This window comes from Bos grunniens, chromosome X (assembly GCF_055505025.1).
Source record: "Bos grunniens cultivar Pamir isolate PY7600 chromosome X, Bosgru_T2T1.0, whole genome shotgun sequence".
Classification (NCBI taxonomy): domain Eukaryota; kingdom Metazoa; phylum Chordata; class Mammalia; order Artiodactyla; family Bovidae; genus Bos; species Bos grunniens.
In genome coordinates, this window is record NC_141194.1 from 107,614,278 (window position 1) to 107,641,977 (window position 27,700).

The window sequence follows — 27,700 nt, forward strand, 5'->3', positions numbered from 1 at the left end:
GGCAAGTGAGGAAGCATGACCCCAAATGGCTATTCTGGGACAATTTCTGAGCTTCAAAGGCTTGCATTTTGGATCAGTGCTGAGTTGTCTCTGTTTGGCAGTTGTGCTGGAAGCAGTCCCAGAATTTCCAGGTGAGTTGATAATTTCTGACCTTCTCTTTTCTTTCCTTTTGATACTAGGACATGCTCCCTCCCTACCCCACACATGTTTATTTATTTATTATTATTAGTTGTTGCATTTAGTTATTTAGATATTATTACTGTTGTAGAATGAGTATAGAAAATATCTGTGAGTTGATACTTCCTCATACCATCTGATCAGCACCAGTAAAGAGGAAGGTGGCTGCACTGAGTCAAAGGCTTCTTAGAGCACACAGAATGAAGCTGAATTTGGAAGGAAATGTAAGGGAGAATAAGAAAGTTGAGGTGAGAAGAGAATAGAAGTTGAGAGTTTCCTCATTATATACACAAGAGAGGCACTTGAAAAAGAGAAAAAACAACTTTATTCAAGCATTTCTTGCTGTTCTGTGTACATGAGAGCCTTGTGTTTATACACAGCAGGAAACTGTATATTGTCAGGGAACTGCTAAAGCAAGAAAAGGAAGTCAAGAATAAATGGCCTATGAAGTCTTCTGAAAGGGATACCGACTACCTCTTTTCTTCAGAGGTCAAAGTATTGTTTGGCTTTTGTGAATGTTTCAGAGGTAGATCTCTTCCTGTTGATACTGCAAATATCCCCAGAGGCCAGGTTATAGAAAAAAGTATTTCAGAGAAAGAAATGGGTTCAAGAATAAATACTTTTCTGGAGAACAAAAAAATGGAGTCTTTGCCAGCAGAGCAAAGTAGATACTCTATACTATTAAAATAATGATTTAGACTAGCTGTCTTGTGAGTGGAGGACAGATTGTAATAGATGTGGAGGGTTTTGCACCTATATTAAGGGCTTCCTAGGTGATGCAGTCCTAAAGAATCCACCTGCCAGTGCAGGAGACATCAGATACACGGGTTTATTCCCTGGGTTGGGAAGATCCCCTGGAGGAGGAAATGGCAACCCACTCCAATATTCTTGCCTGGAGACTCCCATGGACAGAGAAGCTTGGCGGGCTACAGTCCATAGGGTCACAAAAGAGTCAGACATGATTGAGTTACTGAGCATGCACCCATACCTATATTAACAAAATTCACCACAAATATTTCTTCCCATTTTGTTTACGTAGCCACAGCTTTTGACAGTCCTTCCCTCTGCTTCCCTCTAGAGGACTCTTGGGGACATTAGATACAGTGACACTGATGAACATCAGCCCTGGCCTAGGTGTCAGGAAAATATATTCTTTCCTTACTATATAGACAGGGAAACTATGGTTGACCCTGAGAACAAGTAAGTGTAAAAGCCAAATCTACACTTTTAAACAATATGATGATTTATATTATCCACAGCATTACTAGAGCTTGTGAGATCCTAAGTAGTTAATTGCTCTTCGGTTTATCCTGAAATAAGATGCTGGCTCATGATTTAATACTGGAAACATCATTACTGTTATTTAGGTGAGTCAACAGTTTGATGCCAGTTTGATGCTGATACCTTTTTTGTTTCATTTTTGTGGACTGTATTTTTGTTGTTGTTGAAAGTATAATAAAGTTCTCATTCCAACTCTAGAAAATATGGTCATAACTCAAAGCCACTAGTGTCCAGAACCAAACTCATACTATTATTATTCCCTTTTGGTAGAAGAGTAACTTCAGACACAGAGATATTAAGTAATTGCAAGAGAAAGGAATACACACACACACACACACACACACACACACACACACACACACAGAGGATCATACACCATGATCAAATTGAACTTCAGAAACCCAAGGATGGTTCAGTATTAGCAAATCAGTCAATATAATCCACATTAACAAAGGAAGAGTAAAAACAAATCACATGATAATCTCAATAGACACAGAAAAGCATTTGACAAAATTCAACATCCATTCATGATAAAAAGTCTCTTCAAGCTGGGTATAGAGGGAAAATATCTCAACATAACAAAAGCCATTTATGACAAACCCAAATAATACCCAATAGTGAAAAGTTGAAAGCCTTTCCTGCTAAATTCAGGAAGAAGATAAGGATGTCCACTCTCACTACTGCTATTCAACATAGTATTGGAAGGCCTAGCCATAGCAATCAGACAAGAAAAAATATTAAAGGTATCCAAATTGGAAAGGAGGAAGTAAAACTGTCACTCTTTGCAGACGACATGATATTCTATATAAAGAACCCTAAAGTCTCCATTTAAAAGCTGTTAGAACTAATAAATGAATTTACCAAGGTAGCAGGATACAAGATTAATGTACAGAAATCTCTTGCATTTCTTTACACTAAGTAATGAAATATCAGAAATAAAAAGCAAAAAAAAAAAAAAACTATTTTAAAAATCACATAAAATATCAATAAAATACTTAGGAATAAATATAACCAAGGACATGATGACCTTTACACTGAGAAGTATAAAACAATGATAAAGGAAGTTGAAGATGATTCAAAGAAATGTAAATATCTTACTTGAGACTGGGGAAATTACTGCCACTCACACACAAAATAATAGGGCTTCTGTTAGTAAATAAAGGAGAAATAAATATTGTGTATTTTATTAAAAGTGTCTGATACAGTTTCATAAGACATGAGATCATGGAATAATATCCTGGGTTTCAAAATAGAAAAAAACAGTAGCTGCCAGAAACTACATTGTGCTTTATTTATTCAGACTCATCACATATTTTTTCCAGAACCTTAAGAAGTTTATTGACAAACTAGATGGGATTCATATGAGATTTCCAAATATGGTGAGAAATTTGAAGACCATTTAGAAGGAAGAAAAGTTGAGGAAATTTGGTTTGTGATTCAAGAAAGTCTAAGAAAGTCACTGTCCTTAAACATCTAATGAAGCATCATGGGAAAGAGTCCTCAGACCAATTCTATATAACTCCATGTGATAGAAGTACGATCATTAAATAGAAGTTACAGCATGGTGGTCAGGGTTTCAGTTAACATGAGAAGAAATTTTAATACAACTATCCAACAGCCATATTTCAAATCTTCTATTCCTAAAAGTGCCTAAGCAGATGCTAGATGACCAATTGCTGGGATTCTGTTAAAGATATGCAGTAACTATGTGGAGGGCTAGCCACACCCTACACAAAATCCTTTGGGAATAATACAGTGTTTGCTCCATTGTTTGTCTCTAACATTCTTTCAGGCTATCTTAAGAAAGTCTTGAAGAACCATACAGCACATGCATGTGAAGGAGAGAAATTGCGACTCACTTGCCCACAAAAGACATCTATCAGCATCCTTTCTGCTTTTTATGGTCATAAAGTCCCTGATGAAAACTTTTGTCCAACTCTAATTGGTAAGACCAGTGAAAATGCCACCTGTGTGTCAGTCACAGCTAGACAGATAAGACCCAACTTCTCAGAAAGCAAGGGTCCAGGTAACTCTGTATTCAAAAGCAAACATATCTAATTTTATTTGAGGAAAGAATAGATTCAATATGTAATTACCATGGAAATATGAGTAAAATGGAAAAGAAATTAATCATGCATAGCTTGACTACACCATTTAGATTAGAAGAGCTTTGATTTCAGTTACATATTCTTAACTTGGCCATTTCCCTTCCCTTCTTATAATAACACCCAACATTCCTTGAGTACTTACTATGTGCCAGGCATATTGCTTGGCACAATATGTGAATTCTTTCCTTTAGTACACATAACCTCGTGAAGTAGGTACTACTTTTAAATATCATTTTATAGATGAGGAAACTGAGAATCAGATAAGCAAAGTGATTCTCCCAATGTTATACAGCTATTCAGTAATAGAGGTCATTGGTGACCTAGATGCGTGCTGGATTAAGGGCTCCATCATTTGAGAAGCTTCATAGGAGCTCATGATCTAATACAAACTAAAATATACCTGGAATCAATTGAGAACATTCTAGTTTTCCCTAGAGACTGATATTGGCTTCCCAGATGGCTTAGGGTAAAGAATCTGCCTGCCAATGCAAGAGACTTGGGTTCAATCTCTGGGTTGGGGAAGATCCCCTGGAGGAGGAAATGGCAACTCACTCCAGTATTCTTGCCTGGAGAATTCCATGGACAGAGGAGCCTGGCAGGCTACAGTCTGTGGGCTCATAAAGAGTTGGACATGACTTAGCAACTAAAAACAACAGCAACAAGAGATTAATGTACGGGCAGCTTCCTGATTGACCCATCATTAATCTTAAAAGAATACACTTTCCATCTTTATTTTCTTGGTAGCAACTCAGTCTTATTCCTGCCACCACTAGCTCCACTGAGATCACCACTGATCTTCACCAGTGGACCCTTTTATGTCTTTATCTAATGTGACTTATTGATGTCATCTGACAGTCTATCATTCTACCTTTCTTTAAACACGCAGTTCCTTTGGCTCTCATGATACCAGGCTCTCTCTCCCCACCCCCTTCACTTTTAAGAGCTTCTTCTCTCCTTCCCATTGTAACTAACCACATTAATTGTTTGGCTACCTGCTTTTTCTATTTCCAGAATCAGAGAGTATTCAATTTGTCATATATTAAAAGCTTTCATTTATGTAGAAATTAGATTTGAAAATAGCTCTTTGCTTAACTTGTGCCAGGAATTAGTATCTCCATTTAACATACAGGCAAATATAATTTTGCAGAGGCAATTTGCTGGTAGTCACATAGTGAAAGGTTGTTGTTGAATCACGCGAATACACCGGGATTCTTAGCCCCTGGAGGAGAAGAATTCAATCCGGGGCCAGAGACGAGGCTTGATCGCTCAGAGCTTGTGTGATAAAGTTTTATTAAAGTATAAAGGAGATAGAAAAAGCTTCTGACATAGGCATCAGAAGGGGGCAGAAAGAGTACCCACTTGCTAGTGTTAACAATGAGGTTATATAATCCAAAGAATGTCTGGAGGTTGTAAAGACCTCATCAGACCTACTCCCATAATTTACATTTTAAGATAACACTGTCCTCAGGCAAGATGCATCCTTGTAAATACCAGGTCTACTCCCATAATTAACATTTTAAGATAACAGAAGGTTGAATCCAAAGACTGTCCTTAGGCAGGATACATTATTGTTATATAATCCTAAGGAATGTAGAGAAAGAAAAAGTTTGTCCTTTCTTCCTCCTTGAGAATTCCAGACCCCTCTCTCCTTGGGGACCCCTAGACTCCCTATCAACCTGCCTAGGAACTGACTCTTTCATTCCCCCCTTTTCTTTTAGGAGAATTATGTTGCCTAGGGAAAAGGGGCGTCGTTCTTGTTCCATAACCACTTCCGAGCTGACAAGGGGCGTTGTCCCTAAATTGGTGAGGCAACATATTCTCCTAATCCTCATATTGAGGATATCTGATCCAGGGGCCCCAAATAGTAGCTGGAGGAAGCTACAGCAGTAGCAGGAGTTTGAGCAACCATTTGTAACTTAAAAGCTTTCATGCGGCTAGAAACAAACCCAGTTATACAATTACAGATGCAGGGAGCAAACAGCAAGAACAAAACAAGCAGAATTATTGTAATTAAGATAGTTGTCCACCATGGGGAACTAGTTAACGTCTCCCAAAGTGAGGCAATTGAGGCTTCAGGAGTATCCATGGCCCTAATCATCTTGTTTATGTGGTTAGTAAAATGAGTAACATTCGTGCTCATATCAGGTATATATGTACAGCATTGGGTATGAATAATGGCACAAGTTCCTCCTTGTGCAGCTGTCAGAATATCTAGAGCCAATCTGTTTTGTAAAACCACCTTTCTAATTTGTGCTTGTTCAGCATTAAGAGCTGAAATAGCCTTTTGAGAATCTTGTAATGCCTGTTGAGTAAAATTAGTCAAAGCATCCACTCGTAACATAACATCTGTAGTTCCCAAAGAGGGAACAAACGCTGCAGCCAAATAATCATACCAATAAAATACAGACCTTGCCCACTGAGTTTTAAGGTGGGGTAAATTAGCAGGCTTTTCTGGAAGCTCTGAAAATATAAAGCCGTGAGTAAAGGCTAGACCCAGGGTGCATCTCCCTATCCAACCAGGGGGAAACCATGCCCATAGGTAAGAGCCACATATCCAATAAGTCCCGTTTGGAGCAAGCCAGCGCGACTGAGATATCCAGTCCCAATCAGTCCCTGGCCAGACAAAGGGAGAACCTGAACTGGGATTGGAAAACATGGGAATGATTACATTGCATGTTTCCTGAGACAAAAATCCCAATTGTTTCCAATCATTGTAATTACGTTGTTGGCTAACTTTTGGGGACGGCTCTGTTTGTTCCCAGCATATAGAGGCAGTAGATATTAAACGTCCTTTTTCAGGAGTTAGCCATGTAACCTCATCCCATATTTGATAAACGTCAGGTAAAAAACCATTAGATCTAGACCTATTTACCTTATATGTAGCAAAATAGTCATTGAACCGAGACAATGTATAATCAAAATTAAAAGTCACATTATGTCCATAGTTAGAGTACGAAGTGTTGCACCAGTCCATTTTAGGGTTGGTAGATGTCATCAGATGAAGAAGAGGCATTGCATGTGATTGTTGTTGAAGGTATTCACAGACTTGGAGAAAGTCTTTTCCTTGAAGTGGGGATGTCCACCACGGGAAGCCACTGACGAAGAGGGGAGCGCTCCTCAGGCCCAGCAGTTAGACCGATTGTGGAATGCAGCATAGGAGTGAGCCCAGGACAGGAAGACATTGTCTTGAGGATCCAACGGCAGACTCAGGATATTTGGAGTCAGCAGAAGTAAGCTCACATAGGTTATCAGGTCCATCTAAAAGGTACAAAGTCAGAGCATAGAAAGTAAAGACATAAAACGAAGTCACTTAATTTTGGTCAGGGTGCCGCCTCTTAACTCGAGTATGATGTACCCACGAATCAATTCCTGGCACTTTGACAGCTGTGGGAGAAGAAAGAATAACCTGGTAAGGACCTTCCCAGAGAGGCTCGAGGGATGGGCCCCCAGATCCCAGTGTTTTTATGAGGACCTCGGTTCCTGGCTCAAATAGAGGCTTGCTTGTCTCGGAGACTGGGTCAGGAGTCGTCTCCCGGAGTTCTGTTAATGCCTGTTGAAAAGCTGAGAGCTGAGTTACATAATTAGTTAATTCCAAGGCTTCAGGGTCTATAACAATGTCTGTGCGTAAGAAAGGCCTTCCATAAATACATTCAAAGGGGGGCAGTCCCTCCTTTTGGGGGGTAGTTCGAGCCCTCATTAAAGCTATGGGTAGGACTTTAACTGTCCTGTGTCTCTTGAGTTAATTTGCACAGATGTCTTTTGATAATGTCATTAGCTTTTTCAACTTTTCCGGAGGATTGGGGTCTCCAGGAACAGTGTAAGTGATATTCTATTCCTAGAGCTTTAGACACCCCCTGAGTTACAGCAGCTTTAAAGGCGGAGCCATTGTCACCCTGAAGGCTCCGTGGCAGCCCAAACCTGGGGATAATTTATGGATTAAAATCTTTATAACCGCCTTAGCCTGTTCACTATGACAGGGAAAAACCTCAATCCACCCAGTAAAGGTATCTACCCAAACTTGTAAGCAAGAATATCCGTTAGTTTTTGGCATATGAGTAAAATCAATTTCCCAATCCTCTCCAGGATACTTCCCACTTCGTTGTAATCCAGATTTTGCTAGCTTTTCAGTCTTTGGGTTATTTTTTTGACAAATCTCACACCTTTTGATAATATTCTTTAAAGTTTTCATTACATTTTTACCTTCAAACAAACGAGAAAGCATTTGGTAAGTACTCTCAGCACCCAAATGAAAACTCTGATGTAAACCCTTAAGAATTTTCCACTGAGCATTTTCAGGAATTATTAATCGTCCATCCTCAGACTGTAACCATCCTTTATCAGTAATCTTTGCTCCTCGTTTCTCATATCTTTCTAATTCTTCCTCAGTATATTGGGGTTTTTCCGGTTCCACAGGACCTGCCCAGATCAAAGGCGTCTGTGGTGAAGGGGTTTTGTAAAGTGCCGCTTTTTTGGCTTGACAGTCAGCCAGATGATTACCTTCGGCTATTTTACTCCCATCCCTGCTGTGTCCTTTGCAGTGCATAACAGCTACTTCTTTAGGACAATATATAGCAGTTAAAAGTCTCTCGATCTCTCTGAAATGCTTAATAGGTTCTCCTGTTGCTGTTTTAAACTGTGTTTCTTTCCATATTGCAACATGAGCATGTAAAGTCAAATAAGCACACTTAGAATCTGTGTAGATATTTACCCGCTGCCCTTTGCTTAACTCTAGAGCTCGGGTCAGGGCCACAAGCTCCACTAACTGAGCACTGGTTTCCTGGGGGAGAGATTTTGCTTCCAAAACCTGTTCAGCAGTGACCATGGTGTAACCTGCTTTACGCTTTCCATCCTGAACGAAAGAACTGCCATCTGTAAATATTTCCATGTCAGGATTGTCTAATGGGGTATCCTTTAGATCCTCCCAAGCTGCATAGTTTAAAGTTAGGAACTGAGAACAATCGTGATCAGGTGTTTCATTTTCCTTCTCAGGAAGGAAAGTGGCAGGATTTAAATTTCCACAAACTTTAAGCTTAATTACTGGTCCTTCTAACAACAATGACTGATTCTTAAGAAGCCTACTGTCTGTCATCCAAATATTAACCTTAGAATTTAAGATTCCACTCACATCATGAGAAGTCAGTACACTAAGGTTTCATCCATTAATTATTTTTAAAGCTTCAGGTGCTAATAAAGCCGCTGCCCCAATTACTCTTAGGCAGTGGGGCCACCCATGTGAAACTACATCTAATTCTCTGTTTAGATAAGCAATAGGTTGCTGGTGAGGCCCTCGGGGTTGTGTCAAAACTCCCAATGCCACACCTTTTCTTTCAGTGACAAACAAATTAAATTCTGACCTTGTGGGCAAGCTCAGAGCTGAAGCTTGCAGGAGGGCAGTCTGAAGAACCTTAAAAGCCTTTTGAGTTTCTGGAGACCAAACCAGTTTGTCGGTTTGGGCCTGCTGAGTTTCAGCTATAAGTTTATATAAAGGCCCGGCAAGTTCCCAACCCGGAATCCAAATTCAACAGTAACCCGTGATTCCCCAAAATCCTCTCAATTGTCTTAAAGTCATAAGTAGGGGGTGATTTAGTATAGGTTTAATTCTCTCAGGACCTATGGCCCTAGTCCCTTCTGATATGATTAGGCCCAGATATCTAACCGATTGTTGACAAAGCTGAGCCTTTTCTCTTGATGCCTGGTAACCACAGTCTGCCAGAAAGTTTAAGAAATCTTCTGAGGCTGGCGAACAAGCTTCCTCTGTCTCAGCACAGAGCAAAATATCATCTACATATTGTAACACCACTGCTTCAGAGCTATTAAAGTTTTGTAGATCCCGTGACAAACTTTGTCCAAATAAGTGAGGACTGTCACGAAATCCCTGGGGCAAAACTGTCCAGGTTAACTGAGAAGCTGGCTGTGTAGGGTCTTCAAAGGCAAATAGAAATTGACTTTCTTCCGCCAAAAGCACTGAATAGAAGGCATCCTTTAAATCAATTACTGAGAAATATTTGGCCTGTTCAGGAATTTCAGACAATAGAGTATAAGGATTAGGCACCACGGGGTGTAAAGGAACTACAGCCTCATTTATTATTTGTAAATCTTGAACTAGTTTCCATTTACCATTCGATTTCTTTATACCCAAAATAGGAGTGTTGCAAGGACTGTTACAGGGAATAGTCCCTGCTCCTTTAAATTTTCGATGATGGGTTTTAACCCTTCCTTAACTTCAGGTTTCAGTGGATACTGCTTCTTATGTGGAAATACGTGTGGGTCTTTGAGCTTAACAACTACAGGAGTAGCATTTCGTGTTTGACCCACAGATTTTCCATCAGCCCATACTCTAGGATTTACATTTTGTTCAACTAAAGGGAGAGAAAGGAAGGGCTCCATATTCATGAAAACAGAGGCATGGACCTTGCTCAGTATATCCCTTCCCAAAAGGGGTGAGGGAGATTCTGGCACGATCAGAAACTCGTGTGAAAACAGCACAGAATCCCAGTTGCAAGATAAAGAATAACTGAAATAATACCTTTTGGCTCGTCCAGACAGTCCCATTACGGAAACGGATCGGGAAGAAAGTGGGCCAGGGGCTTCAGTAAGCACAGAATAAGTTGCCCCAGTATCTAAAAGGAAATCGACCGATTGGCCCCCCACAGTTATTAATACCCAGGGTTCCTCAGGTGTAATTAGGATGGGAGCCTGTGTGGAGACCCCTGGGCACCTTCAGTCCTGATTGTCTTGAGAGTCTGACCCAGGAGACCTACGCCTCTGGGGGCAGTCTCTCTTCCAGTGTGGTCCTTTGCAGACCAGACATGGAGCCGGGGGGGGGGGGGGGGTGGCAGCTTAGATGCCTGAGGGCAATCCCGCTTGAGGTGCCCCTCCTTTCCACAGTAATAGCAAGCCCATTCCTTTTCACCTGGGTCCCTCTGGGCATTTTTCTCAGGCTGTTTAAGAACGTTTTTCATAGCCATGGTGAAGGCTTCCGCCTTTTCCTTTGTCTTTTTTTGCCTTTCTTTCTTTTCCTCATATTCCCTACCATAATACTGTCTGAGCCAGTTGTAACAGAGTATCTAAAGACTGATTCAGTCCATATGCCTGTTTTAATAGCTTATGGCGGATATCTGGAGCCAACTGAGTGAGAAATCTATCCTTTAAGATCACTTTCCCCTCTTCACTTTTGGGATCAATCTCAGTGAATCTGCGAAGGCCTTCTCTCTGTCTAGGAATTTACCAGGAGCTTCCTTCTCCTCCTGTTCTATGTCTGCCAATTTGCCATAGTTTAAAGGCTTAGAACGCGCCTGCCTAAGTCCTTCAAGAATACATCTAACAAAATGACTCTGATCCCATCTTCCTTTAGCTGTGTTGTAGTCCCAGTCTGGTTCTATAGTTGGGACCGCCTGATTCCCAGTGGGGAGGGCCGCTATCTCGTTCTCCCTCTTCCCTACTGATCCATTACCAAGCCATTCATCTCCATAAGCAACCGCTTTTCCCAAAACTCTGAGTCTTTGACTCGGGAGTCAGCGTTTGTCCCAAGATACACATCACATCCTTCCAAGTGAGGTCATAAAGCAGAGTAACACCTTTAAAAGCTCTAATATATTTTTCTGGGTCCTCTAAATAGTCTCCCAGATCCTCCTTGATTCTTTGTATTTCTTGATAAGAGAAAGGCTGATTAACTCTCACAGACTGATTATTTCTCCTGGTGGGTGTTTCATAAAGAGGCAACAGCTTGTGTGGCTGTTCCTCAGTCTCTTTGACTGCTCTGTGCATATGATCCCAGGGATAGATTGGAGAAACCTGTTTTTCCTCTTCTCTTTGTCTCCTGTCCTCCATTTCATCTCTTATTTCGATGGTCTGAGTTTCTACTGAAACCAGAGTAGTCTGAAGTCATCCTGAGACAGGAGTTGTTTGGACCTCCATGTGGGCAGTTTGAATCCCAGTTTGGAGTCCCCGGTATGGGGGCAAAGTAAGAGGACAGGAGGGAGCTGAAGGTTTCACGCCCAAATCTATACCCTTAGGACATAAGTCTGGCATGTTTTGCAGAGAGAAAAAGGGCAACACATATGCTACTTCTACCCATATCCCTTGTTCCTTACAGAACCGGTCTAATTGTAGAACAGTATTATACTTAAGAGACCCTCCAACTGGCCACCGTTCGCCGTCCTCCAATGGATACCGTGGCCATGCAGTATCACATAGGAAGACCAGGTGTGTCTTCTTTAAGCCCTGGGGATCAAATCTATCCCAGTTTTTCAGGATACAGTTCAAAGGAGTGAGGCTGGAATTGTTAGCTCCCATCTGTAAGAGAGAAAAAAAGCGACCAGCGCCATTTTTTCTACCGGAGGCGTCCCTCCGTGCTCTAGATGGGGGTGTAGACAGACATTACACCAAAAGCTTTTCCTTCCTGGTCAGACTTAGTCTGTCCCTTACCGACACAGGCACAGTCTGTGTCCCTCCCGGTTCTACCACCGAGATGGGGTGGGGATGTTCCAGGGGTAGACTTGATAGCATCCCTACTTGACGTCCAGCTCTTCACCTTTAACCTTGCTTGCCTCTGATGTCACCCAGGGTGAATCAGAGTAACCTTCCGGAATGCCTCCCAAGCTAAGACCGCTGTGGGAAACATTCGTCACCTGAGTGCCTGTGCAAGACCCTGAGTATTTCTTGACTACAATAAGACCGACACGAACATAAAACTGAGATGTTCTTTCCACGCATCACCACACCAGTATAACAGCCTCCTCTGATCTACTAAGAGCCGGTGTTACCAAAGAAAAAAACCCATTGCAGTCCCAATCTGAGTAACCTTTAACCTCAGAGATGTTCTTGGAGCTAGAGCTCCATCTAGCTTCCTAACTTTCGATTCCTAGCGAGGCTAGGCGCTTTCTTGAATACCAATCCAAGTTTGGGACCTAAGCCACAGTACAATAACAGTATAGATCACAAGTCCCTTGAAAGTCTATGATCCAATAGATTAGGTTAGTACTTCTAATTCCCAAGGAGTTATGAAATGGTCAAAGAGACCGAAAAGTTTGACCGAGAAAGCAGAGTTCGGTCCACATGCTTTGCCCATTTCTGGTCGGTTCCTGAAGCAGACATTGGGTGCCTCTTGGCATTGGCAGGTCAGTATAATGCCCCGACAGGTTTCTGCCATAAGCCCTATGAGATCACCGTGGAACCGCAGAGCAGGGCTCATTACTTGCTTCACGCAGGGCATGTCATTCATTCACACAAGCACACGGTAGAGTTAGTAAAGCACAGCAGAAAACGTGTTCGCTAAGAGAACAAAGAACTAAAGCTTCAAGAATCCTTACCTTGTCCTGAAGGATCCCGGAGGAGCCCCCAGGATGAAAGGTTGTTGTTGAATCACGCGAATACACCGGGATTCTTGGCCCCCAGAGGAGAAGAATTCAATCCGGGGCCAGAGATGAGGCTTGATCGCTCAGAGCTTGTGTGATAAAGTTTTATTAAAGTATAAAGGAGATAGAAAAAGCTTCTGACATAGGCATCAGAAGGGGGCAGAAAGAGTACCTGCTTGCTAGTGTTAACAATGAGGTTATATAATCCAAAGAATGTCTGGAGGTTGTAAAGACCTCATCAGACCTACTCTCATAATTTACATTTTAAGATAACACCGTCCTCAGGCAAGATACATCCTTGTAAAGACCAGGTCTACTCCCATAATTAACATTTTAAGATAACAGAAGGTTGAATCCAAAGACTGTCCTTAGGCAGGATACATTATTTTTATATAATCCTAAGGAATGTAGAGAAAGAAAAAAAAGTTTGTCCTTTCTTCCTCCTTGAGAATTCCAGACCCCTCTCTCCTTGGGGACCCCTAGACTCCCTATCAACCTGCCTAGGAACTGACTCTCTCAATAGCAAGTAAGTAACAGAACTGTAATTCAAGGCCTTACTTTTTATGTCTAATCCATCACTGTATATATATTCTCTTCTCAAAGTTCAATAAATAGAACATCTATGTGTCAGGGGTAAAATAAACATTTTATTGGTAAGTTAAAGAATTAAACTTTTTAAAATTTTGTAAAATTCTGTAAAATTCATTAGTGGAAATGATAACACATTTATGTGAACTTCTATTCAGTAATTTCTCTCTTTTCCTTCTTCACAAGAAACTCCAGGATGAGTGCAAGGACAAACGCTGGTGTCAGATATCGGTGAATAGTCAAATGTTTTGACAAGATCCATGTCCTGGGATATACAAGTATCATATGCTGCTGCTGCTAAGTGGCTTCAGTCGTGTCCGACTCTGTGTGACCCCATAGACGGCAGCCCACCAGGCTCCACCGTCCCTGGGATTCTCCAGGCAAGAACACTGGAGTGGGTTGCCATTTCCTTCTCCAATGCATGAAAGTGAAAAGTGAAAGTGAAGTCGTTCAATCGTATCCAACTCTTAGAGACCCCATGGACTGCAGCCTACCAGGCTCCTCCATCCATGGGAATTTCCAGGCAAGAGTACTGGAGTGGGGTGCCAGGGCCTTCTCCACAAGTATCGTATAGTATCTTATAAATGTAGATCAGGCAAGTTTTACAGTGGTGTTTAAAATCAAGAGGCAATTTACCAAAAAGGATGGGACCTATATAGTTTGTGGGCTCATTTCTAAGTGTTGTGTCTTTGTTTTCATGCTTAGCAATTTTAAAACACTGTATAATATCTTAAGCTGTATTAACCCAGAAACACAAAATACTTCTTGGTGATAGAGGCCTATTTCTATTCTATAACTCAAGATTTGAAATTTACCCAAAAGTAAGAGCTACTTCCACTTTAACCCTCCTCTCATTTAAAAAATTTTCATGGAATCCAAAATTTGGATTGCAGTTCTTCTGACAGCTGATTTCTACAAGTTCAGATGACTTTATTATATATTTTTCCTCATTTTAAGGAGGTTTAAACTATCAGTGCTTTAAAACAGTTTAAAAATATACATATTGGAATATAATGTTGAGTTTGAAAGGGAATCTAAAGTATCAGCTTTGTTTCCTAGTGAACTACTGAATAAAGACAGTGTGTGAGAATGGTACACTGAGGCTTCGATGCAGAAATAAATTTGTCTTGACAATTTTCTCTGCAAGTTATGGCAAATTCATGGAAGGAAAACAAGAATGTAATGTAATGAATAAAAACGGACCTGTCATAGGTATGTTGGAAATAGAAGACACACAAATCTACAGTAGAAATTTCCAAATTCTCTGAACTTTAAATAATTGATTAATATATTCCAGATCACCATGGTATTAAAATACTAGCACTGAGTATATAATATGAACATTCTCAACTGGTTGCAACTATTTTATGAACAAGAGTATAATCATGATTAGCTAGTGCAGAGCCACAGAAATGTTTCTTTTGAAGGCTATGCCTTATATGTTTTCCAGAGACAGCGTAGGTGTAAAACTAAACAATGCTTAGCTTTAAAATGTGCAAACTCAGTAGCCTCTGCCTACTCCAGTTTATCCGGGAGTATATGCCACAAAAATTAACATCCTTAAGAATTTGATTGGAAAACTCTCTTACATTGACATATTCTCAGTTAATAATGCAACACTGTATCACATTATTGCTGAAGTAAGCTGTAACTTTAGTACAAATAAATAGGGTCTGTGTGCAATTTCCACTGCCATAATTTCTGTCTTTGGCCTAAACTGATCTCAGTTTCAGTGCTGTTGCTCTGTGATTATTGCTGCATTGTGTTGCTTTCTGGTATATTCATGGTTCTGTAGAAGACATGCCTCTTGAATGCTTCAGATCAAAAAAGCTTTGAATAACCTTTGTTGATTCTCATAAACCTTGGCATAGTTCAGGGAAAATCATCATAAACCTTTTTCTTATTAAACATTATTATGCACAGGATTATTTAGCTTAACCTCTGTCCAGTGATTGTCAATCAGCAGTGATTTTAACCTCTTCCACAAAGACACTGTGTCTAGAAACATGTTTGGTTATCACAACTGGGGTCAGTTGTTCCTGACGTCTAGTGGGTAGAGGTCAAGGATGCTGTTAAACATTATACAATGTACAGGACAGCCCCCTGCAACTGAGAACTATCCAACCTTTAAAGTAAATACTTCCAAGGTTGAGAAATTCTGCTCTAGTGATAGTGCATGCTTGTGCTTAGTCATTCAGTCGTGTCCTACTCTCTGCGATCCCATGGACTAGAGCCTGCCAGGCTACTCTGTCCATGGGGATTCTCCAGGCAAGAATACTGGAGTGGGTTGCCATGCCCCCCTCCAGGAGATCTTCCCAACCCAAGGATCAAACCCAAGTCTCCTGCATTGCAGGTGGATTCTTTACCGTCTAAGCCACCAGGGGAGCCCAGTGATAGAGTACAAGATACCTCTAACTTGGCTCCCTCATCTACACTTCAATTACTTCTTCCATAAAAGACAGAAGAAATTTAGTATTTGTAAATTTGTATTTTTCAAAGTCACTAAGCTGTACTAATATCTTTAATTGCCAACTACTCATAGATACTGAAAATCTAAAATAATACATTGTAAACTACATATTTAGAGCAGTAAAAAGAATTTGAGCTGTTAGGAACTTGGAGAAAATTTTAAATCTTTATAACTCTTGGCAAACAAAAGTTGTATTGCATTTTTTTTCCAAGTACAAAAATGACAAATCTCCTTCATGCATTTCAAAGGAAAGAAGACCCAATATTCGGCAGTATTTGATATCTGCCAAGAACTTGGGAGATCTTACGGTATGGTTTTCTAGGGAAGATAAGACAAGACGTCAGCTTCTTTCTAAGTTAAAGACAATTCTGGACCTGGTGTGCTGTTAAAGCCTGCCAGTATGATGTGATAGAAAAAAAAAAATCAAGATTGCTCTTTCCATCCAAGAATAGTGTGCATTTGTAGTGGTTACCTAAGATCTATTTTCCCATCCTACTAACATCCTGAATTTCCTGTTAGGAAATTATTAACATTGACTATAGTCTAAAGGGACAATGCTCTTCACTAGCCAAGGAGTGGGCATGCTAGCCAAGTCAGGCCAAGGTAATAGGTGTTCCTTCCGTGATTATTTGTATCTCAAATAAAATGACAAAGAGGATAACAGTATTCAGGTTCATTCACCCCAGTGAAGGCATCCTGAATAGACTATTTTGACTGCAAGACCACCCTTTTAGTTCTATTTCCTTGAGATCTTAAAGTATTTTGCATATTTTAAAAAACTCTCAAGCCTGCATTGCAGAAATACCTATTCTGGTTCTTCTATGCATTCTACTTCTTTTTTTCTTCCCCAACTCAAATCATTTGTTTGTTTGAATCATAACCAACAGAGTGCTTAGCTCCTGACGCTCTACAAGGAGTCTTGAGACAGTGTCAAAAGAGAGAAAACTGTACATTGTTTGCAGATACAGCTACTTTTGGTGAACCTTGTTTCCCAGGAGTGAAGAAACAGCTGCAAGTTTCCTGTATATGTAGTAATAAAAAGAGGGTGTCCCTACCAATTAATAAATTACTGTGGAAAGCTACAATATTATAACTCTCATCCTACAATTACAATAATAGCTAAAATCTTTATAGCACTTTTCAGTTTTCAATTTTTTTTATATCCATGTTTCTCATTTGGTCATTACAATAATCCTGTGAGGCGTTGTTGTTATTGTTCAGTTGCCCAGTCATGTCTGACTCTTTGCGACCCCCATGGACTGCAGTACAACAGGCCTCCCTGTCCCTCACCATCTCCCGAAGTTTGCCCAAGTTCATGTCCATTGCATTGGTGATGCCATCCAGCCATCTCATCCTAGGACATCCTTTTTTCCTTCTGTCCTCAACAGATGAGTCGTCTATTCGCATCAGATGACCGAAATACTGGAGCATCAGCTTCAGCATCAGTACTTCCCAAGAATATTCAGGGTTGATTTCATTTAGGATTGACTAGTTTGATCTCCTTGCTGTGCAAGGGACTCTACGGAGTCTTCTCCAGCACCACAGTTCAAAGGCATCAATTCTTTGGCACTTTGCCTTCTTTATGGTCCAGCTCTCGCAACCCTTATGTGACCACTGGGAAGACCATAGCCTTGACTTTACAGACCTTTGTCAGCAGAGTAATGTATCTGCTTTTCAACACGCTGTCTAGGTTTGTCATAGCTTTCTTGCCAAGAAGCAAACGTCTTCTGATTTCAGGGTTGCAGTCACCATTTGCAGTGATTTTAGAGCCCAAGAAGAGGAAATTTGTTGTTACTTCCACCTTTCTCCCTTTCTATATGTCATGAAGTAAGGGGGCCAGATGCCATGGTGTGCTCAGATGCTCAGTCGTGTCTGACTCTTGTGATCCTATGGACTGTAGCCTGCAAGGTTCCTCTGTCCATGGGATTTCCCAGGTGAGAATACTTGAGTGGGTTGCCATTTCCTTCTCCAGGAGATCTTTCCAAACCAAGAGGATTGAACCAGCATCTCTTCAGTTTTCTTCATTGGCAGGTAGATTCTTTACCACTAGTGCCACCTGGGAAGCCCACCTTTTCCCTTTCTATTTGCCATGAAGTAATGGGGCCTGATGCCATGATCTTAGTTTTTGTAATATTTAGTTTTAAGCTGGTTCTTTCACTCTAAATGTTGCTTCTTGACTCATACAGGTTTCTCAGTAGACAGGTAAGATGGTCTGGTGTTCCCATCTCTTTAAGAGCTTTCCACAGTAAGTTATGATCCACACAGTCAAAGGCTTTAGCATAGTCGATGAAACAGAGGTAGATGTTTTTCTGGAATTCCCTAGCTCTCTATGATCCAATGAATGTTGGCAATTTCATCTCTTGTTCCTCTGCCTTTTCTAAACCCAGCTTGGACATCTGAAAATTCTTGGTTCCCATAATGCTGAAGCCTAGCATGCAAGATTTTAAGCATGACCTTACTAGCATGGGGGGCTTCCCTGATAGCTCAATTGGTAAAGAATCCGCCTGCATTGCAGGAGACCTTGGTTCGATTCCTGGGTCAGGAGAAGGGATAGGCTACCCACTCCAGTATTCTGGCCTGGAGAATTTCATGGACTGTATAGTCCATGGGGTGGCAAAGAGTCAGACATGACTGAGCAACTTTCACTTTCACTTTACTAGCAGGGGAGATGAGTGCAGTTGTCTGATGGTTAACATATTCTTTGGTACTACCCTTCTTGGGAATTGGGATGAAGCTTGACTTTTTCAGTTCTGTGGCCACTGCTGGGTCTTCCAGATTTGCTGATATATTGAGTGCAACACATTGACAGCATCATCCTTTAGGGTTTTGAATAGCTCTACTGAAATTCTATCGCATCAAATAGCTTTACTGACAACAGTGCTTCCAAAGGCCCACTTGACTTCACACTCCAGAATGTCTGGTTCTGGGTGACTGACCACACCATCACAGTTATCCAGTTCATTAAAATCTCTTTTGTACAGTTCTTCCATGTATTCTTTCCATCTCCTCTTGATCCCTTCTGCATCTACTAGGTCTCTACCATTTCTGTCCTTTATTGTGGCCATCTTTGGGCAAAATGTTCCCTTGATACTTCCAATTTTCCTAAAGGGATCTCTAGTCTTTCCCCTTCTGTTGTTTTCCTCTACTTTTATGCACCGTTCATTGAAGAAGGTCTTCTTGTCTCTCCCTGCTACTTTGGAACTCTGTGTTTAGTTTGATGTAACTTTCTCTTTCTCCCTTGCTTTTATTCCCATTCTATAGAAAAGAAAACAGAGATTCAGAAAGGAAAAGTAACACGTTCAAGATTATACAGGTATTAAGTGACTTTGATTCCATGCCTGTGAGATATTCAGGAGAAAATGATAAGTTAGCATATATATATACACACATATATATGTGTGTGTGTGTTGATTTGAGTATGGGGCCAGTACTGAAGGTATTAGGAGCTGTATCAGCTGGGATGGTTAGATACCTGCAGTAGAGGTCAACCTAAGCTGTTTTAGCATAAAAGTAGTTTATTAAAAGGGCAGTGGATATCTCATAGAAGTTGCTGAGAGGGATGTATAACCTGGCTTAGCTATATATCTAAGAAAAATGCCCCAAACTGTACTTTGGAACTTTCTGTTAAGAAAAATGCTTCTTCCATTAAACAGCTGCTGCCACTAAAGAGAGAAAAGTTTTTAAGTCATTAGCTTCCAAGTCCAGGTGTCACAGACACATCTGACTGGGCGAGCTTAGATCATGTTCCAAATCCCTAGTTGTAAGGGAGATTGGGAAAGTCAGCACTTGAATTTTCATCCCCTGTGATAGGAGGTAAAGTTTTCTTCCTACAAAAACCTATAATGTGGGTTAATACTGCAGTCATATTAACCCATTGCAGAAAGGGGCTAAGGCTTTGAGTAGCCAAAACAGCATAGTTGTCATTTATATTTAAAATATGATTATATTCTTCCTAAAAGGTTAATGATACTTATCCTACTAATATTTGTAGAATGGAGAAATCTCCAAACAGAAAGTTGACATAGCAGGATAACTGCTGTGTATAGTTTGAAGAGGGGTTAGAACAAAGTCCAAAGGAATGTTAGCACTTAAGAGACTTGCAGAGAAGAAGAAAATTTCAAAGGGGACTCAGTTCAGTTCAGTTCAGTTGCTCAGTCATGTCTGACTCTTTGCGACCCCATGGACTGCAACACTCCAGGCCTCCCTGTCCATCACCAACTCCCGGAGTTTGCTCAAACTCATGTCCATCGAGTCAGTGATGCCATCAAGTCATCTCATCCTCTGTCCTCTCCTTCTCCTCCTGCCTTCAATCTTTCCCAGCATCAGGGCCTTTTCCAATGAGTCAGTTCTTCGCATCAGGTGGCCAAAGTACTGGAGTTTCAGCTTCGGCATCAGACCTTCCAGTGAATGTTCAGGACTGATTTCCTTTAGGACTGACTGGATGGATCTCCTTGCAGTCCAAGGGACTCTCAAGGGTCTTCTCCAACACCACATTTCAAAAACATCGATTCTTTGGTGCTCAGCCTTCTTTATGGTCCAACTCTCATATCCATACATGACTACTAGAAAAACCATAGCACTGATTAGACAGACCTTTGTCAGCAAAGTAATGCCTCTGCTTTTTTATATGCTGTCTAGGTTGGTCATAGCTTTTCTTCCAAGGAGCAAGCGTCTTTGAATTTCATGGCTGCAGTCACCATCTGCAGTGATTTTGGAGCCCCCCAAAATAACATGTGTCACTGTTTCCACTGTTTTCCCATCTATTTGCCATGAAGTGATGGGACTAGATGCCATGATCTTAGTTTTCTGAATGTTGAGTTTTAAGCCAGCTTTTAAACTCTCCTCTTTCACTTTCATCAAGAGGCTCTTTAGTTCTTTGCTTTATGTCATAAGGGTGGTGTCATCTGAATATCTGAGGTTATTAAAATTTCTCCCGGCAATCTTTGTTCCAGATTGTGCTTCATCGAGTCTGGTATTTCTCATGATGTACTCTGCATATAAGTTTAAGTAAGCAAGGTGACAATATACAGCCTTGATGTACTCCTTTCCCAATTTGGAACCAGTCTGATGTTCCATGTCTGGTTCTAACTGTTGCTTCTTGACCTGCATACAAATTTCTTAGGAGGCAGATAAGGTGGCCTATTATTTCCATGTCTTGAAGAATTTTCCAGAGTTTGCTGTGATCCACACAAAGGCTTTGGCATAATCAATAAAGCAGAGTAGCTGTTTTTCTGGAATTCTCTTGCTTTTTTGATGATCCAATGGATATTGGCAATTTGATCTCTGGTTCCTCTACCTTTTCTAAATCCAGCTTGAACATCTGGAAGTTCACGGTTGACATACTGTTGAAGTCTGGCTTGGAGAATTTTGAATATTACTTTGCTAGCATGAGAAATGAGTGCAACTGTGTGGTAGTTTGAACATTCTTTGCCATTGCTCTTCTTTGGGATTGGAATGAAAACTGACTTTTCCAGTCCTGTGGCCACTACTGAATTTTCTAAATTTGCTGGCATTTTGAGTGCAGCACTTTAACAGCATCATCTTTTAGGAATTGAAATAGCTCAACTGGAATTCCATCACCTCCACTAGCTTTGTTTGTAGTGATACTTCCTAAGGCCCACTTGATTCCACATTCCAGGATTAATTCAAAGGGAACTAAGAAGAGGTGAAGTATGAAGAAGATGAGAAGAATGTGGTGTGAAAGCAAAAAGGGAGAAGACTGATGGAAAGGAAGAATTAATCAGCTGTGTCTATAATGTTATGACGAACAGTGAGATGAAAACTCAGAGATAGTTCTAGGGGGATGTGAGATTACAGATATCTTTTTATTTTTGATTTAAAATATGCCAACATTTTTCTAAACTGAGAGGAAGGAGCCATTCCATACATTAAAACAATGGCTTCATCTTCTTTGGTGTTTGGTAAATCCTTATTTTGAAATTGCTTTAATTCAAAGTCTTCACTACATTCCATTTCAAGCATCCTTAGTACTTTAGTGTACACTCCTTGCTTCTGTGCTTTGAAATCTCCTTAGTTCATTTATTCCTTCCTCTGTTCTGTGACAATGCCTAGACCATTACTTGATTCAATACTCAGGATTTATTCCATGGAAATAAATAGGTATGATAAGGCTGTCACTTTAAAACTTAGATTAACACTACTTTAATTTAGTCTCTCACAATATATTACTTTAAATGAAAGTATGCCAAATATCAACTTTTTAACCATCCCAGTTGTATGAACAGTAATTGGAATTCCCATGCCAATTTTCAACTCTTTGATGTTTTGCATTTCAGTGCCTGTAAAGCTGCTGCAAAAAATTGACCATAGCTCACTGGACCCATTTACCCTGTCTGATTATATATATATGGTAAGTATCAGAAGACACTCTGCATAGTATGCCTACAGGTGAATGATTAGAAACAGAATAGCTAAATAGTCTTATTTAATACTAAATATTCCTTTCTTCATCCTTTCCCCTCTTAAAAACTTGGGTCTAATCTGATCTACATACTGCCTTCCTATAAAATATCTCTTTCATTCTCACACAATCATGGGAATTTAATCTAAACTAAGACTAGGCAGTTTTAGGTGGAAAGATAAAGTCTCATAAAAATGGAATTTAGTATTTGAAATGGTGCTTTATTGTCTAAGTCTATTGGAAAGCTTGCTTAGAACATCTAATGGTGGAGAGCATCTTCCATACATACAGTCTCACAGAGTCAGATTTTGTACCATAACTATATATATTTAAATTAAAGAGTTAAATTATAGAGTTAATATATAATATCAGAGTCTAAGGTGATTAGTCCAAACTCCGTTAATCTTTGACTCATTCTCAAATGGCAAACTTCCTTCAACAAGTTTTATTTCTTTTTTTTTGCAGACTTTTGAAGGTATAGTTTATATATCATAAAATTCATCCTATTAGGCATACAATGAATGCTTTTTAGTATATGCAGAGAGTTGTGTAACCATTACCATGGTCACATTTTAGAACATTTTATCACCTCTCCCCAAAGAAATCTTGTGCTCATTAGTAACTTACATTGGATTCACCAGAGATCTGTTGATGCAAAAATAGTTAAGAATGTAGATATATTATCAGTCCAATGCAGTTTTCAAATTATGCTAAGTACTGTAGCTCTTTTTGGTGAAAGTATGTGTAGATGGATAACTTTTTGAGCAGGTCTCTTATAGATGGTCCTAGGTGACACTGCCTTGCCAATATGCCAAAGCAGGCCAACAAACTGGTGAGAAAGAATAGGTTGCCACTCTCTTGAGACCTATTTCCCATAGGGTTGACATACTTTCTATATGGTCATTAGGAAAAGAAGTATGACTGCTCCATCTTATACACATTACTCTCACAAACATACATTTAGCCTCATTTCTTGAGGTTTGTGGCACAAGGGTGACTATTTTCCTTTCTATAGTAATGGGTGAAGTTTTCTGTTTGTGACTATTAGATCAATATTATTAATTGTGTTAAACCAATATTTCATATCTTCATTGCATTTATGACTGTTTTTACTGGAAAAAAAAAAAGTGAAATGTTAGTCCTGCAGTCATGCCTGGCTCTTTGCGACTGCATGGACTGTAGCACAACAGGCCCCTCTGTCCATGGGATTCTCCAGGCCAGAATACTAGAATGGGTTGACATTCTCTTTTCCAGGAGATCTTCCAGACCCATGGATCTAACCCGGGTCTCCTGCATTGTAGGTGGATTCTTTATCATCTGAGCCACCTTGCTTTCTCCATTAGTTCTTAAAGGAGGTAATATAGTGCTGATTTTTCACATTCCTTCTTTACTCCTGTAAATTTTTGATTATGGATGTTGAAGCTATGTTATCACTTGCCTACGATGTTATATCATCCTGGCATATTGACCTTTTCATTTGAATGTTGTGACCATTTAAATCTTCAGTAAGTTTTATTACCTTAATATCTATTGTGCTTGATGCTAATAGAGTTATACCAACATTTTATGGTTTGCATTTTCCTGTTGTATCTTTAACCATCCTATTGATTTCTACTTTTGGGACTGGCATTTTTTCATCTTTATTCTCTTAATTGGAACATAATTGCTTTACAATGCTGTGTTAATTTTTGCAGTACAACAACATGAATCAACTATATGTATAATCAACTATATAAATCTTCTCCCTCTTGGATCTCCCTCCTACTCCACCTCCATCCCGTCCCTCTAGGTCATCACAGAGGACCAGGCTGGGTTCCCTGTGTCATATAGCAGCTTCTCACTAGCTATTTTACATATTGTCTTAAATATATGTCAATGCTACTCTCTCAATTTGTCCCACCCTCTCCTTCTCCCCTCCCCATGTCCACAAGTCTGTTCTCTACATGTGCATCTCTACTCCTGCCCTGCAAGTAAGTTTATTGGTACCATTTCTCTAGAGTCCATGTATATGAGTTAATATACAATATTTGTTTTTCTCTTTCTGACTTACTTCACTCTGTATGACAGACTTTAGGTTCATCCACATCACTACAAATGACCCAGTTTCGTTCCTTTCTATGGCTGAGTAATATTCCACCGTATATGTGTGTCACATCTTCTTTACCCATTCATCTGTCTCACCAAATAGAGAATTTCAATAAAAAGAAGCTATAAAAATTAAGCTTGATATAAATTCTGGAGTTGAAAAATATAACTAAAATGAAAAGTTTACTAGAGAGCTCAAAATTATATTTGAGCTGATAGAAGAAAGAATCAGTGAAATTAAAGATAGACCAGTTGAAATAGAGGGACAGGTTCTCTAAAGAAAGCAAGTTGAGAGAGGAATAATAAAATAGGTGTAGGTATAGATTAATTCAGATTTAGGAAGATGAGGGAGTTTCTGTCAGATGGATTCTGTTCTTTTTTGAGAGTGGAGATAAAGATGAATAGGTGGGGCACAGGGCAGTTTTAGAGAAGTGAAACTATTATATATATAATGGTGAACATAGAACATTATGTGAAGTGAAGTGAAAGTCGCTCAGTTGTCTGACTCTTTGTGACCCCATGAACTATACAGTCCATGGAATTCTCCAGGCCAGAGTACTGGAGTGGGTAGCCTTTCCCTTCTCTAGGGAATCTTCCCAACCCAGGGATCGAACCCCAGTCTCCCACATTGCAGGCGGATTCTTTACCAGCTGAGCCACAAGAGAAGCCCAAGAATACTGGAGTGGGTAGCCTATCCCTTCTCCAGGGGATCTTCCCAACCCAGGAATCGAACTGGGGTCTCCTGCATTGCAGGTGGACTCTTTACCAACTGAGCTATCTACATGTATCAAAATCCACAGAACTGTACAACAGAAAGACTGAATCCTAATATAAACTATGGACTTTAGTTAATAATAATATATCAGCATTGATTCATCAATTGTACCAAATGCATTGCACAAATTACACAAATGCAAAATGTTAATAATAGGAGAAATTGTGTGTGAATGGGGTGGAGGGAGTAGTGAGGGGAGGTACATGGGAAGTCTCTGCTTTCTGACAATTACTCTGTAAACTAAAAACTTGTTCTAAAAAACTTTAAAAGTCTTCAGTCTGTTAAAAATAATAAAAATATAAAGGAAAATATGGATGTTGATAATCTAAAATTTTTCCTTTAGAGGCATAAGAGCAATAGAAATTTTCAAAAGGAAAAAGAACTTATCCATTTGGCTATTCACAATGGAAGTGAAATATATTGTGGTGGGAAATAAATCTCTAATTATTATTATTATGATTCAAAAACAGGAGCCACAAGGAAAAGAGTTCTAGATTTGAGTAAATTAATAAAATTAAGCCTATGGACATCAAAAATTGCTACAATTAATGTTGAGGCAAATTACAAAAACTGTTTGTAATAATCCTGACAAAGAGCTAATAATAACAATGTATAAGAGCTCTTTGAAATCTATAACAAAATCACTTACTTCTTTCGATTAAGCAAAAGATAGTAATAAAAAAATTGACAGAAAGGAGAAACATAAATGTCTAATAAAATTGTCAAAATGTTTAACATTACTGGAAATCAGAGTCATACATAATTAAACATTGTGATAACGTGTCTTGTTAAAGTGGTAACATAGAAAGTGCAATACTCCATGTTGGTTAAAATGCCAGTGGTGTGTATTATTGGTATACCATTGAAAGGGAGTTTGATAGTATCTACTTAGAGTTTTAACAAGTTTAGGTCCTATAGACTATAATGCCATTAAAAGAAATTTAGAAAAATATTTGAAAGATCTAAATCAAACAGTTAATAGCATTCCTAAGTGATGGTATTGTTGGTGGTTTTTTCCATTTTCTGTATTTTCTAAGGTTTTTTCATAATATATCTCACCTTTATAATAAAAACATACAAAGAAAAAATTTAATCCAACTCTCAGAGGGAAAGAGAGGCTATCTGGTCATTTCATGAAAAAATCATAATATTGTGCCCATAACATTGCTCTAAAAAATAAAGTCATTTAAAAAAACAAAAGAAAAAGAGATAATATTGTACATAATGTCAACTGCTTTTTTCCAAGTAAACTCTCATTAGCAGTTTCCCCTGTCATAATAAATAATTTTTAAACACCCAAAAAGACAACTAGTGATAGGTAAAGGTCATAAAAAAGATAAATTCTTCTTTCTGAATTGATAGTAAGGGGAGAAATAGCGATAGTTAAAGCAACATTGTTATTTTAAAAGAGTAAATGTCATAACATTAAATACAAGGAGATAGAGATTGTTATATGATGATAACTAGCTTGTCATCTCAACCAATACAGAGTTTTCAAGGGAATTTTTTTCACTGGATGTGTTTCTCTGGTGCAGTATGTTGCATTTAATACAGAACTGGTGTGAAATAAGCCCATAGTTTGAAGGTAGGAATAGGAAGTGTAACATTTTATTCTCTGTATTTTCAAGTTTGACAATGGAAAATGCATATACAACTACTATCTTTTGCTTGAGACGTTAGAAAAAAACCCACTAAAACATGCTTGGGCTTCACATTTATAATGATTAAACGAACACAAAATTCCAGTCCAATTCTCATTCAATGTCTTAGTCTGCTCAGGCTTCCAAAACAAAACAACATAGACAAGTTGGCTTAAACAACAAAAATTTATTTTCTCACAGATCTGGGGACAAGAAGATTCAGATTAAGGTGCCAGCATAGGAGGTTTCTGGTGGAAACTCTCTTCCTATATTGTAGACATCTGCTTTTTCACTGTATGTCCATAAACGGGAGAGAGAGAGACAGAGACAGAGACAAGAAAGGGAGGGAGGAGGAAAGAGATACCCTTATGCTGTCTCTCCTTATAAGGGCAATAACCCCATCATGAAGGCCCCACCATCATGACCTTTTGTAAACTTCTTTTCCAAAGGCCTTATCTCCAAATACCATCATATTGAGGTTGAGTGAGGTTGTTGTTGTTGGGAGAGGGTACACAATTCAATCCACAGCATTCAGGGATATAAAAGTCACCAAGACACTAAAGAACTGGTTTGTCATTTGGCATTTATTCTTTGTTTGTTTTAGTATTTCTCATTTTGACACCATTATAGAGTATGGGTTTATTGTTTATTGTTTTCCTCACAGGCATCCCTGAGAAAATGGGCCTGTATTTCCTGTGTGGTGTCTCTGGAAGCCTTATCTTTCTATTACGCATCTTTACTTCCAAAATGATCTTTGTCCAAGAAATGAAAGAAGTTTCTGGGTGTATAAATTCCAAGT

At 39.4% G+C, this 27,700-nt stretch overlaps 1 protein-coding gene, 1 long non-coding RNA gene and 1 pseudogene across 3 annotated transcripts; 1 reads left to right on the forward strand and 2 right to left on the reverse strand.

Moving 5' to 3' along the window:
- On the forward strand, positions 1-27,700 carry LOC147341104 (uncharacterized). The gene is made up of 3 exons (XR_015158237.1): positions 1-131; positions 22,277-22,350; positions 27,566-27,700. It is a non-coding gene; the product is annotated as an uncharacterized LOC147341104 (long non-coding RNA).
- Positions 4,840-9,729, reverse strand: LOC147341106 (uncharacterized). Its single transcript, XM_086385920.1, has 2 exons — positions 6,973-9,729; positions 4,840-6,824 (listed from the first exon to the last, which is right to left on the reverse strand). The coding sequence occupies exon 1, from the start codon at positions 8,653-8,655 to the stop codon at positions 7,426-7,428; it is 1,230 nt and encodes a 409-aa protein (XP_086242046.1). The 5' UTR covers positions 8,656-9,729; the 3' UTR covers positions 4,840-6,824; positions 6,973-7,425.
- Positions 4,840-13,914, reverse strand: LOC147341105 (endogenous retrovirus group PABLB member 1 Env polyprotein-like; annotated as a pseudogene). The gene is made up of 2 exons (XR_015158236.1): positions 12,878-13,914; positions 4,840-6,950 (listed from the first exon to the last, which is right to left on the reverse strand). The product of XR_015158236.1 is annotated as an endogenous retrovirus group PABLB member 1 Env polyprotein-like (transcript).